Below are 14,068 nucleotides of genomic sequence, written 5' to 3'. Positions count from 1 at the left end.
CTTAGTTTCCCTAAGTGTTAAAGAGGACGTTGGGCAGCCACAGGTGACACCCTGGATCGCCAATCGGCCACCTCGGGCAAGCCGGGCGGCTGGCACAACCTGGGCAGTGAAAGCCACGAGCGGCACACAGGATTGGCTTTCCACCTGAGAAACTGAGGCACCAATGGCGTGGAGCGGGCGCCGCCGAAACTCCTCACAAATTCCCAGCGGCCTGTCTCGGGCCCATGCAGGCTACCCAGGCCGCCCGGTAGTCTCCGCGCCGAGGCCCCCGCCCAGCGCTGCCAGGGGCGGGGCCGGGCACAGCGCCCGGGACGCGAGGGGAGGTCAGAGGACCCTGTCCCGTCCGGGACTCACAGCGAGGCAGCCGGGTCGGCGGCGAACTCCGGCGCAATCTCAGTGCTAGAGCGCGGGGCGGACCTGCAGGGCACCCCTCGGGGTTCCCCAGCCCGGCCCGGCCCGGGAGGCTCGGCCACGCTGCCGGGTTCAGGCCTGCCCCAGGGCGCCCGCCCGCGCAGTCCCCGCCCCTCGGCGGCGCCCCCGCCCCTCGCCGCCTCCTCCTCCGCCTCCCGCGGGCCCGGGACGTGCCGGGCCGGCGAGCGAGCCTTAGGGGCTGCTCCCGGCGCACTCACTTCCGCGTCCCGCCGCCTCCGGCCCGCGCGCGCAGAGCAGCCGCCGCCATCGGACAATGGGCCGCTTGCCCTAGCTGCGGTGAACTTCCTGCTGCGGCCCGGCCACCCTTGCGCCCCGGACCGCGCTCCCGTCCACGCCGGCCAGGATCACAGCTTTGGGGGCGCGCTGGAGGAAGCAGCGGGAGGACCGAGCGCCCGGGACGTGCCTGCGGCTCCGGGCGCAGCGCCTTTACTCGGGCCACGTCCGGCCAGCTGCCTCTGAACTCTCCTGGCCCGTTCAGCTTCGCCCCCGCCCCAGTCCAGTGGCTGCTGCTTTGTGGATTTATGAGTTTGCTTGCTTAAGGAAGATGTGATTTTTTTTTTCTTTTTCCTTTTATGATTTGAAAAGTAGAAAAGAACTCCGAGGAGCAGGCCGGGGACAGCAAAACGCCGCCAGCAGCCCCACGAGGACGCCCCCCAGGGAAAGGGAGTTGGAAGCAGACTTGGTCCAGCTGGCCCTGAGGCCTCAACTTCTGCTGGACTCCAGGTCCTGGGGTCATGACCCTCACACTGGGCAGGTGGAAGTCCTTACCTGTCCACGGCTGGACTTGAGCCCCCACCCTTCGCCAGCGTCTCCCCCCTACCGGCCCCCACACGCTCACTCAGCACCTGGGCTAGGCCCGGACACCTGTCGGCGACATGGATAAATATGACGACCTGGGCCTGGAGGCCAGTAAATTCATCGAGGACCTGAATATGTATGAGGCCTCCAAGGATGGGCTCTTTCGAGTGGACAAGGGCGCAGGCAACAACCCTGAGTTTGAGGAAACACGGAGGGTGTTCGCCACCAAGATGGCCAAAATTCACCTCCAGCAGCAGCAACAGCTCCTGCAGGAGGAGACCCTGCCCAGGGGGAGCAGAGGCCCTGTCAACTGTGGGGGCCGCCTAGGCCCACAGGCCCACCGGGAAGCAGCTGTGGGCAGCAAGCTGACCATGGATGGTGCTGCCAAGCCCCCTCTTGCTGCACCTGGGGCAGCCACCACCATCAGCACTGGGCAGCCCTCATACCCACCCCAGGAGCATAGGCCCAGGCCATATGTCCATGGCCCAAGGCACCCCATCCAGGACTGTGGTTCCAGGGAGAGCCCAGCGAGTCCTGAGATGTCTGCTTTCCACCAGCCAGGCCTCTGCGAGGATCCTTCCTGCCTCACTCATGGAGATTATTACGACAACCTCTCCTTGCCAAGCCCAAAGTGGGGCGACAAATCGGGAGTATCCCCCAGCATCAGCCTGGGTGTAGGGAGTGGGTGGTCTGGCCCTCCACGGAGTGACCCACCACTGCCCAAATCCTGCAGGGACCATCATCTATACCAGCCACAGCTCTCCTTGAGCTCCAGCAGGTCTTTTGAGGGTGGCCTCAGTGGTCAGGATAGTGGTATTGGTGGCCGCAGCAGTGAGAAGACAGGAGGTCTTTGGTCCACTGCCTCCTCTCAGCGGGTGAGCCCTGGCCTTCCTTCTCCAGGCTTGGAGAATGGGGCCCCAGCCCTGGGACCTGCTCAGCCCAGGACCCCTTCTCTTTCAGCACCCCCGGCCCTGAGCTGCCGCAGTCAAGGAGCTCTTCCAAGAACAAATTCGGAGCTGGGCATTGAGATTTCAGGTGTGATGTCCAAACCCATTGTGGACCCTCAACCATGGTTCCAGGATGGGCCCAAGTCTTACCTTTCCAGTTCTGCCCCATCATCCTCGCCAGCCAGCATGGATAGTTCACAGCTGAGTGCAGCCCCCGGGCTGGGTCCTAAGCCTGGCTGTACAGACCTTGGCACTGGTCCCAAGCTTGGCCCCACCAGCCTTGTCCATCCAGTGGTGTCCACCCCACCTGAGTTATCTTGTAAAGACGGTCCCCCAGGCTGGTCCCCTGATGGTAGCCTGGGACCTGTGCTCCTGGAGAGCCCCAGCTCCCCCAGGGTGAGGCTGCCCTGCCAGACCCTTGTTCCAGGTACTGAGCTCAGACCCTCAGCTGCCGAATTGAAACTAGAAGCCCTCACCCAACGCCTGGAGCGAGAGATGGATGCTCACCCGAAGGCTGATTACTTTGGTGAGTGAGGGTCTGGTGGAGATGCCCATGGTGGGGTGATGGGGTCCCTGAGCTTGGGGACATGCTCCCCACCAGGGATGTTGTAGTTGTAGCTCTTTTTGAGTGGCCTGCCTTTTTTTTGTTGTTGTTGCTTCCTCTTTTGGATACTTCTTCTGATTCAGAAACTTGAAAGCATCCTTGGGCAGAAAGCGGATCTTGCAGCTGGGGGTTACCCATGTGTGCAGGGTGAAGCAGCAGGGTGGGATTGCTCATGACTGCTCTCAGAAAACGGAAATGCTGTGGCTTTGGATTTCAAGGGTTTGAGGTGTGACTTTAGAGCCTCTTACAGTGATAGGTTCACGCAAGTCTTGAATGAGAGCAGCTTTCTCAGGACCAGATACCCCCGAGCATAGTTGGTTGGCTGGCTATTGGAAGGACCAGTAGTTGGAGCGGGGGCTCTCAACTGTCCTGTGTGTGTGTGTGTGTGTGTGTGTGTGTGTGTCTGTGTGTATGTCTGTAGGTACTTGTGTGCAGTTGAGACAGGTACTTGTGTGCACTACCATGGGAGAGTGTTCCAGAGCAGTGATTCTTTTTTTTATTTTTCTTTTTTTTTTTTCTGAGACAGAATCTCACTCTCTTGCCTGGGCTAGAGTGCCGTGGCGTCAGCCTAGCTCAAGGCAACCTCAAACTCCTGGGCTCAAGTGATCCTCCTGCCTCAACCTCCCGGATAGCTGGGACTACAGGAATGCGCCACCATGCCTGGCTAATTTTTTCTATTTTTAGTTGTCCAGCTAATTTCTTTCTGTTTATAGTAGAGCTGGGGTCTCGCTCTTGCTCAGGCTGGTCTCGAACTCCTGACCTTGAGGGATCCTCCCGCCTCGGCCTCTCAGAGTGCTAGGATTACAGGCATGAGCTAACGCGCCCAGCCGAGAGCAGTGGTTCTTAAGTGTAGTGTGTGGACCAGCAGCATCCCTTTCCCTGGGGACTGATCAGAAATGGAAATTTTGGGGCCCCACCCAGACCTACTGAATCAGAAACTCTTGAGTCAGGACCTACAAGCATTGATCCTGACACGTGGGGAGGTTTGCGCCCTGCTGGACCGGTGCCTCCTAACCCAGCCAAGCCTGGGGACCAGCCAGCAGCCAGGTTGCACCCACAGCTGTGGCTCAAAATAGGATGGAAGATGCTCCTTGCTAATTTTACTCAAACTCGTGTTTTGTTTTATTCTCTTCTTTAAAATGACAAACTCTTGGAGACTCTGGGCTTCAACTTTTTTCTCCGCACACACAGGGTTTGGAGGTGGCAAGAAGGTTGCTATATCCTTTTGTTGAGTAATGATTTAGCTGTCTCATAGGAGAGCTAACTAGAAAGACAGCCTATTCTTATAAGAGTCTAAGGGTTATTTTTTCTTTTTCATTTTTTAACCTTGGATAATTGGGATCATGATTTCCCGTAGTCTGAGTCCTGCTGGGGTAGTGGCTGTACGGAGGGGAGGAGTGCAGGGGCAGGGACGGTCCTGGGAGGGGCAGATGGCTGGCTAACTGCTGTGTCTACTCTTGTTCTTCTGAATGAACTAGTGTCCCGAGGGCCTTGGAGGGACAGGGGTCCAAGGTACCCAGCCGCTGGACGTATGTAACCCATGGTAGCATTGTATTTATGCTTCTTGTGAGAACCTCCTGGGAGCCAGCTCTCACCCAACACCTGGCAGGCAGAGGTCAGGGTTACTGTTTATTGGTTTATTTTTTAAAGCACATAGCACTGTCTTACTGTAAACTGTCCCTTCTCCTTTACAAATTCCTACCCTTAAGAGTAATAGTTAGCTGGAAATACTGTGAGTCTTTTAATTTAAACTTTTGTTTAGTTTTTAGTTTCAACCTCATTGAATAACAAAACAGTAGTTTTATTTATTCAGGGATGCAAGTTTATGCTCTAAATCAGAGCAGTGATATTAACTAACACTATTCCTCTATTCAGCGTATTTATTGAGCATCTATCTTGGGTCATGCTCTGTTTTAGGCCTTGGGGATACATAGTGAACAGGACAGACAGAAACCTGCCTCCTGGAGCAGACTATGTAGTAGAAGGAGGCAGGAAATGAACAAAGTAAATAAGCATGTACTAGGGAGAGAAATGAGGTACAGGAGGGGGATGGAGCCATGAGGCTGGGAGTGGCAGGGAGATTTCCAGTTTTAAATCAGATGATCAGGGAAGGTCCCACCAAGAAGATGCATTTGAGCAAAGGGTTGGAGGAGGCGAAGGACTGGAGAGAGTGTTTTTCCAGGGAAAGGGCAGACAGAAAGCATGGAGGCCCTGGGGGCCTGGTCTGTGCTGGGCGCCATGCTAGATGCTTGGTGTTGATATTTAATTTACTGATCACAGCACCCTGGGAAGCAGGTCTGCCATGGTGCCCATTTTACCAATGAGGAAACTGAAACTCAGAGATTCAGTTACATACTGAGGTGTCACAGGTGGTAGGTACTGGGTGTTGCTGGGGCTTGAGCCTGACAGTTAAGCCTCAGGGCTTCTGCTTCTAACCAGCATTGCCAACTGTCTCCCAAGCAGAGATTTGGAAACACATTTTATTAATTTATTTTTATGTGTTTTGAAAAAAAATGGAGGTGAAATTCACATAACATAAAATGAACCTTTTTAAAGTGGAAAATTCAGTGGCATTTGATACATTCATAATGTGGTGCAACCACCATGTCTATCTAATTCAAAACATTTTCATCACCCCAGAAGAAAACCCCATACTCATTAAGCAGCTCTCCCTAGTTCCCCCTGGCTCCCAGCTCCTGGCAACAGCTAACGTGCATTGTCTGTATGGATTTACCTATTCTGGATATTTCATTTAAATGGAATCATGTCTTTTATTTATTTTTTGACTAAGCATCACATTTGCATGTAGAGATTTTAAAAGATACACAAGCACTCCTGGTGAATACTGAGTCTCCTTCCCAGGCCTGTTTGTAGTCCACCGTCGTGGGTGTAATGAGCACATGTGTGTGTGTCTCTGCTAGCCCCAGTGGTGGCATGCTGTCCCCCTGAACAGCGTGTCCTGGTTGTCACTCTACATCAGTATGCATTGAGTTGGCTCCACGTGGCTGCTGTGTGAATGTGTCTGGGTCACTTAAGCAGCCCTCACTGGTGGGCCTTTAGGATGCATCTATGTGCAAGGCGCAGACGTAGCTGCAGGATCAACTCCCAAGAGAGGGATTGCGGCGCTGGGGGCTCTGTGGCCTTCAGCTGTTGCCTAGTTGCTCTGCGGAGCTTGTGTCAAGGACCGAGCTGCCAGCTGTGTACGAGAAAGTCTGCCCCATGCCTGCTTTGGTGGCAGAGCTTCCATCTGCTCTTCTGTGACCGGCCATGTGGCAGAGGATGTCTCTCCCTCTGAGCATCCTGCCCTGCCACGGGACCTTGAACAGACCTGTGCCCCTCCAGGCCACATCTCCCTCATCTGGAGCCCGAGGTGGCTGCACCAGTTGAGGGGCTTTTCCTCTCCCTATGTCTGGTATTACTCAAAAGATTCTGTCCACCCAACACACTGTATTTGTTAAATAAGGGTTGCGTTTTACTTCCAAATGGAAGAATATTTAGTGGTACAGTGCACTTGCCAGTGAGAGTCAGAGTTGGTGTAATTCTAGTCGAAAGCAAAGCAAAGTAGATGTTTGGATTGGTTAGCCTGGGCCCCGTTCTGCCAAACTAAAGGTGTCCCTTTGGGTATTTGACATTGTGGGAAGGGCTTGTGAATCCCTTTTACCACCTTTGAGACCCCTCGGGGTCTGTACTGAGGACTCCACTGGCACTTTCTGGCTGTCTCTGTGGGGTCGGTGAGATGTGGTCCTGCAAAGGCAAGGTTTCTTTACCTCCTCTGCTGGGCCCGCCTCCCACAGGCCTCCTGTGTCCAGAAGAGAGTTAGGGATACACATTGGTGCTGCTTGGAGAATGTTGCTGGGTTTCCAGCCTTCCTAGGTGTTGGTCTTAGAAGACACCACCCAGTGCAGTGTGGCTTTTGCTGTCTTCCTCATGCTGGTCCTCTCCTCCCTTTCTAAGGAAAAAGGACACAAATAAATCACCTGTCGTGGGCTCGGTTTCCAGGGAAGCTGACTCTGAGACAGACTTGAGTGTGCAGAGGGCTTATTAAAGGGTGCTCTTGGGGTCCCCACGTGTGGAGGGAGGAGAAGGAAGCAGGAGTGGGCAGAGGAGCTGAGCTGCCTTGCGGGACTGACCCTACAGGGAGCTGGACGAGCCCTCAGAGTCGTCGGAGTTGGGCAGACGTGGCCCAGCCTTCACATCCCCGTGGATCAGCCGTGGGGTGTGACTGCCCTGGGGGAGGTGGCTGTGTGCACCAGGGGCAGTCCTGAGAGGGGAGGCTGCCTGCTGGCTGGACCCCAGCAGCTGGGCCCCCGCTCCTTCCACGAAGGGAGATCTGGGCAGCCTTCGCAGCGTCCGCTGCAGCCCCCCTTCTCTGGGCAGGTAGGAGTGTGTGACCTGGGGGCTGTGTTGGTTCTGACAATAGCTGCCGTGTATTGAGTGCCTGTGATGTGCCAGGCACTGGATTAAGTGCTCTTTGGGCATTGTTGGCATTGAACCTTTACAGCCAGTTATTCTCTGTTTACAGTTGAGAAACGGAGGCCAGAGAGGTTAAGTGACTTGCTGGAGGCTGCACAGGGATGAGTGGTGGTGCTTCCACCCCAGTCGGGCCTTTCCTTCTACTCTGACTGCCGCTGGCATGGTGGGACTGGGTGGTCTCTCAGGTCTGAGTGGATGGATGCCTTCCGTTCGCACCTCTGGGTTCACTCTCCACCCAGGCACGGCCGGGGAGAAGGCTCTGCCAGACTCCGTTAGACACCAGAGGGGTGGGAAGGCAAGAATAAGTAGGTTCTAGGGTTTCCTTTACCCAACAAGTGGATGGATGGGCCCACGCCCCACCCACATTGAGGGAGAAGAGGCTGGCTTTATCTTTAGTTTTCCTGTCTTTGGTATTCTGACCTAGAAAATTGCAGTGGCAGATCCACCTTAGCCTGGGAGCCTGAAAACAGGTGTGACTCCTCCTAGGAACGGCCTGGCCTGGCCGCTCGCCCCAGGGCCAGGGCGCCTGTCTCACCTGATTTCATTTTACAGTCAGTGCACGGGGTTAAATGAGCAGTCCCAGCAAGGAACATGTCGAAGTTGTCCTGTCTGTTCCTTCCATCTGCCAGTTTCCCACATGCAGAGCTGCTCCTTGTCACAGTGACCTTTAAGTACTTCTTATCTGACTTCATTAGCAATAGATGCTTGAAATATGGGCTTAATTCCAGCCTACATTGAAAAATTGAGCATTTTTCATATAAAAGTAAACAACATGGGCCAATCCTGTCATCGAGCAGCCCCTCCAGAATTGCAGGAGAGGGTCTGTGTCCCCAGAGGCCCCAGCTAGCCACCCCTCCATCAGGCATTTCATTTAACTCAAACCTGTCCTGAAGTAGAAGTGGAAGAAGCTCACAGCCATCTGGCTCTGAGTAACTGGCATGACTGAGTGTAATTACCTGGGAACTTCCACCAAAATACCTTTTGGAGATACGGTACCGTAATTTGGACCTACCGAATCCAGGCTTCCCTTGACATGGAAGTAAACTTCTAATCCTCTAGGTAACTTTTGAAAATGACATCTGAGACTCCTAGTCTGCCTGCCCGGCCCTACTGGTGCATACCCTGGGATGTGCAGATGCCTGGTGCTTTAGAAATTGGGCAGTCTGTGTGCATTTTTTTAAATGGACCAGGCAGTCTTCCCCTCAAAAGGCATATATTCCCCTCAGGAAGGCATATATTTTCAACTTCTTTTTGATATATAATGTACACATATCGCAGACGTTCACAAAGTGACCAGCACCCGGATCAAGACAGACCATGACCATCACCCAGGAAACCCCCTTGGACCCCTTTCAGTCTCCACCACCATCCAAGGACCACCACAGTCTGACTTCTAATAGCACAAATGAGTTTTTGGGCAAGCATGTGATTTGAAGTGACTTTTAAAATCCTGAAAAATGTGGCCAGGCATGGTGGCTCACGCCTGTAATCCCAGCACTTTGGGAGGCTGAGGCAGGAGGATTGCTTGAGGCCAGCAGTTTGAGACCAGCCTGGGCAACATAGTAAGACCTTATCTCTACAAAACATAAAATAATCAGCTGGGCGTGGCCTATAGATCGTGCCATTGCACTCTAGCCCAGACAGCAGAGTGAGCCCCTGTCTCCCAAAAACAAAAAACAAAAAAAATCATTGAAAAACGCAAACACCCATCATGACATGTCTGAGGATGAGTGGAGATTGTATAGGTGACTCAAGCAAAGTGTGGGCTGGGGACAGCAAGGGGTTGGTGCCATCTGCTCAGGGCCAGCTCTGCTGCATGCCTTCCCGGGCTGCTGAGCTCGCCCTGTGGTGGTGGTGGCTCCTGTGTGGTCGGAGGTCAAGGCTCCAGCACCACTTTGGTCCTCTGTGTTCTCTGAAGGGATGTGACTTCATCCTGTACCGTAGCCCTGTCCCTACCTGCCAGCTGTCTCAACAGCATTTATCTTCAGAGATTTCCAGGGGGAGATGGTAAGCTCCAAACCTCATTCAGAGAGGCTCCTCTTTTCCCTCAGCCACCAGGCCAGCAAGGTGTGCATGTCAGGTCCCCTCTGTGCCCTCAGCACTGGGCTGGGTGCTCTGAGGAAGGACAGCAGGGGGTTGACTCGGGTCCTCGAACTTGCGGTGGAGTCGCACTTCTTGAGCTCTGGCTTGCCCCTCCATGCCCCACCTTGCTCCCTCTGCTCCCGCCATGCCAGCCTCCTTGCTGGTCCCTGAGCCTGTCGCGTCCCTTTCCATTCCCAGTGGACGTCCTTCTGGCCAGCACGGTGCCGGGCGGGCGGGTCTGCCGGGAGCCGTAGCCCTGGCGCGTCCTGACGTGGGTTTCCCACGGTGTGTGCCTGTCCCGTCGTGCCTTCTCTCCTCCCTCCTCTGGATGGTATGTGTCTACTTTGTTCCTTTGCAACCAGGAAAGAATGTCTTATTTTTTCCATACATTCTTCCTGCTCTTTCCATTAACAATCCAGAGCATGAACCTGATCGTTAGTAAGACATGGCCATTCTTGCCAGAGGTTTTTTAGAAAGTTATGTTTCTTTACATCTGGTGATTTATGGCTTCCACGGAGGAGACAGAAGTGTGAAAGAAAGGCATGCATTTGGGAGCCAAAAAACCAGGTGTTCTGGGCCTGATCCTCCCAGCTGCTTAAGGCACGATATTGGGCAAGCCCCCCAGCTCTGCTGAGCCAAGACGGCCTCTCAGGGCCCTTCCCAGCCCGAAGTTCTGAGACTGTGGCATTGGCTATCATGAGATGCCTGGATTTCTGCCAGCCACGTAACAGGGCCTGGGCAGTAGCATTGTCGGCAGCGGCAGAGAGCCTGAAAAGGCAGGGGCCAAGTGGCCTAGCGTCCCAGCCCCTTTCCAGACCTCTACAGAATTAAAACATAATTTTTGGTTTTAGTTATGGTTGCATTTTCTATTACAAATGGTAATCATTTCTACTTTAGGTATTCTGGAAAATACATACAATTAAAAGAAGAAACATGAATCCCTCATGTGCCTGCCACCCTTAGAATAATTAGTGTTAAGATTTTCTGCAGAAAGTTTCCAGTATAAAGTAGTAACGGAGCCCATTGGTGATGCAGAATATGTCATGTACTGTGGTTCTTGAATCTCTGGCCAAATGTAGAATCATTTACTGAGTTAGAGGCCAATTTGCATGAAGAATGTGTCTAAATAAAGTGAGATTAGGAAAGACTAAAGCTGTCCTTTAAGAAACAACCAAACATGGTGATCCTCTGTAGTACGATGATCACAAACCCTAAAGGCATCCTGAGGCTCTCATTCCAATTAAACTTGGTGTCTTTAGTGCGGAGGACGGCTGGGAGCACTGGTTTGTGTGCCCGCCATCTTTGCCTGTGCTGGCATGTCCCAGGCCTCTCTGAGGGCTCCTGTGGTGCTCTGGGTGCCCCAGGTCTTGCTGGGTCTCAGGCCTGGTCATATGACACAGGACAGTGGCCTGGGCCCCGCACCATCTGGGCTGGTCTTTCCCTTCTCTGTCCCAGTGCTCCACATTTCAATTAGGCTGTGAAGGGGGAAGAAGAAGTTTTTAGCTGGAGTTATGGCCCTGAGATAGTTTTGCTAAAGTCTAGCAGTTTCTCTGTGTCAGGCACTTTTCTAAGCATCTTGGCTGTGTTAACATGTTTAATCCTCCCAACGACCCTAATATATTGTCCCCACTTTACAGATGGGGAAACAGGGGCACGGAAGTTACCTGCCTGGTACGTTTATGAAGTAGCTTTGCTGAGCCTGGCTGCTGAGTGCTGCCTCTTAGCTTCTGGAAGTGCAATGGCTTTCTGACCATGGGAGCCTCAGAGGGCACTGTGGCCATGAGCAGATCAGGGCTGAGGGTTCCTCCTTCTCTGGTGGAGCTAGGCCTATGACAGGAGTGACAAAGAAGGAAGAGGGCAGAGGGGCATGCAGCTGGCTAGAGGAGCTGGGTCCCACTCTTGCAACCTGGGACTGTGTCCGGGTTTCTCTTCTGTCTGGGAGCCTGTGCCCACACGAGCTCCTCCCTGCAGGGCAGGGACAGCCACAGAGGCTCAGAGGCACAAGGGCTGCTCCGTGGCCAGGCCCTGATTTCTCGTGTTCCTCTGAAGAGTGTGGGTTAGGGTGAGTGGGCCGTGCTCTCGGGGGTGCTTGTGTGACACCCCCATGTGCTTCAGGTGCGGATACGGGTGTGCCAGCCCACACTTCCCTTGGGGGCAACAAGGATGCCTTGTTCTGAGGGTCAGTGGCAACCCCAGGCTGTGTGCAGAGATGCTGGAACCAAACATTGGATGGAACCGTCCTTAGAGTCTTATCTGGCAAACTGGACAGAAACCTTACCCTAAAACAAAACAGGTCACCAGAATTTCCAAGGTGTGTCAGTGACAGGGCAGTGCTTGCCAGAGAATATTTGTATCTACTCCAGTTTTTGTTTTTCACTTTTCCCTTCACAGGGAAACCAGCTGGACACAGGATCTCAGGGTCACGTTGGAAGGCAGGAGACTTTTTGCTTGAACATTTAATAGGGAGTACTTAGGATCCACAGCCAGGTTATTTTTAAGTTTTGGGAGCCATGAGTTTAGATTTGGCCAAGTTCCTTCCTCATCTTTCTTGTCGTGTGACTGTCTCTGTGTCCCAAGAGAGCGGGGACGGGTTACTCCTGGTTACTAGAAGCTGGTTCGGAGCATGTCAGGGCCTCTACCTCCCTCCCCCAAAACATGTTTTTATAACATATAGAAAGTTCTGGAAGTCTGCCCTGATGCAGCAAGAGAGGAGGGAATTTGAGTTTAGCATGAGTCTGCCCTGCAGCCTGTCCTGGGAGATGTAATGACCGAGATACTTAGAGGATGTAGCAGACAAGGTGCCTCTCTTACGACACAGGCCTTGGGCTGGGCAGCATGTGAGGGTCATTTCACATGATAAGTCAGTAGGAGCTTTTGTGTTTTGTTGCCTGAAGCCCCTTCCAACAATAACGGCAGCTTCCCTGTTCTCCTGTGCCTCCTTGTTAGCTGAGTTTATGGATTTCCTTTCAGCAGGGTGGAACCAAGTTGTGGCCGAGTTTGGGCACGTGATGGTCAGGGCTCGCCCTGAGGTCTTGCATCTGCTGAAATGTTCCCTTGTCCCCCTCCCCCGCCTCAGTTTGCATTGCTTCCTGATGCAGTTAGTAAATTTAGAAAGAGATGGATCTGGGGGCAGCCCAGCTGCTGGCTGTGGCTGGGCTCCAGGGCATTTGCTGACAGAGTTATCTTTCCATTAAACGTGGGCAGCAGGGATTGCATTGCAGGCCTGATTGTGCCACTTTCTGGCTGTGCAAGAAACTTTTCTGCCTTCAGTTTCCCCATTTTATGAGGACTGGATGTCCCGTGCTTATTATAATTCTGTTTCCTTTCTCTTGCTGCGAGCCTCAGAGCCAGTTTTGGATTCAGTGCTGTTGGCTGGGAGAAGACTCTTACCTCTGAGGGGATGGTGGTTCGAGGCAGAACCTGCTTCAGACACTGTGGTGAGGGGGAGGCCCAGGCATGTGCATTGGTTAAACTTGGAAACTTTCCCCCTTTTGCTTACAAAGAAGCCAGTGAGTGGAGAAGCCTGGGGTGGGGAGGGTGTGAAAAACATGTGTGTGGTGACGTTTGCTTAGAAACAAGTGAAGTCATACAGCATGTCTGGGTGCCCTTCCAGGTTGGCTCCGTGCGTGTTTATTGGGGGCCTACTGGCTGAGAAAGACGGGGTTCCTCTTCCTGGAGCCCTAGGAGCTGCCCCTTGGATTTCTGTAGTTCTTTGGAGTGTCCTTTCAGCTGTTACCATCACACACTGGAGGCACTTGTTCCTCAGAGCACTGAAGGGGCTTTCCATGGGTTCCATAGCAGAGTTGGCAGGCCTGGGGGGTGAGTGGCAGATCCAGGGCTATAGACCTTCCTGGACATCACTTTTTTTCGCTACACTCTGGCCACCTCCAAAGTCTCATAACTGAGCTTGGGCCAGATTTGTGAAACTACGTGTTTAGGTTGGCTTCCTAGAAACATATACTGGGACAAAAATTCATATGCAAGTGATTTTTGAAGGGTGTCCTCTCAGAGTAGATGGGTAAGGGAGTGGGGAAGACGGACAAGGGTGAGGAAGTCAAGGAAGGTGCAGTCTCAGGCCAGGTTGCACAGAGGGTAGCTGCTGCCTCAGCCCATGGAGAGCTCTGGAATGTGATCTGTACCCCAAGGTGTCCAGGTCTAGAAACTCAGCCTCCAGCCTTGCCTGTGGCCGGGGAGGTGCTTTCTTGCATAGTTTTGAAAAAGGCTTTATCTGCTTGCCCCGTTTTCTGTGATGAAGATGCAATTCTCCAAACCAATCAGCTCAGGTTGGGGGGGAGAGTCTGAGATGTGTTTATGAGGTTATTTTATTTTATTTATTTTTTGAGACAGAGTCTCTGTTGCCCAGGTTAGAGTGCAGTGGCATCATCAGATAGCTCACTGAAATCTTAAACTCTTGGGCTCTAGTGATCCTCCTGCCTCAGCCTCTGGAGTAGTTGGGACTATAGGTGTGCACCACCACGCCCACCTGAGTTTTCTATTTTTTGTAGAGATGGGGTCTTGCCCTTGCTCAGGCTGGTCTCCAACTCTGGCCCTCTGGCAATCCTCCTGTCTCAGCCTCCCAAAGTACTAGGATTACAGGCGTGAGCCACCATGCCTGGCTTTGTTCATGAGATTTTTTTTTTTTTTTTGAGACAGAGTTTCACTCTGTTGCCCTGGCTAGAGTGCCATGGCGTCAGCCTAGCTCACAACAACCTCAAACTCCTGGGCTCAAGCA

The 14,068-nt window shown here is 53.2% G+C and overlaps 1 protein-coding gene across 1 annotated transcript in view; it reads left to right on the top strand.

The window, feature by feature from the left end:
- The first annotated feature begins 644 nt into the window (after window positions 1-644).
- Window positions 645-14,068, top strand: part of LIMD1 (LIM domains containing 1) — a 75,387-nt gene continuing 61,963 nt past the window's right edge. Inside the window, exon 1 of the mRNA XM_012639111.1 lies at window positions 645-2,703. Coding sequence (XP_012494565.1) covers window positions 1,308-2,703 — 1,396 coding nt within the window. The 5' untranslated portion in view covers window positions 645-1,307. The remainder of the gene's footprint in view (window positions 2,704-14,068) is intronic.

This window comes from Propithecus coquereli, unplaced genomic scaffold (genome assembly GCF_000956105.1).
Source record: "Propithecus coquereli isolate 6110/MARCELLA unplaced genomic scaffold, Pcoq_1.0 Scaffold1, whole genome shotgun sequence".
Taxonomy (NCBI): domain Eukaryota; kingdom Metazoa; phylum Chordata; class Mammalia; order Primates; family Indriidae; genus Propithecus; species Propithecus coquereli.
The sequence above is the reverse complement of the archived record's forward strand: the minus strand, read 5'-3'. Positions and strand labels throughout refer to the sequence as shown.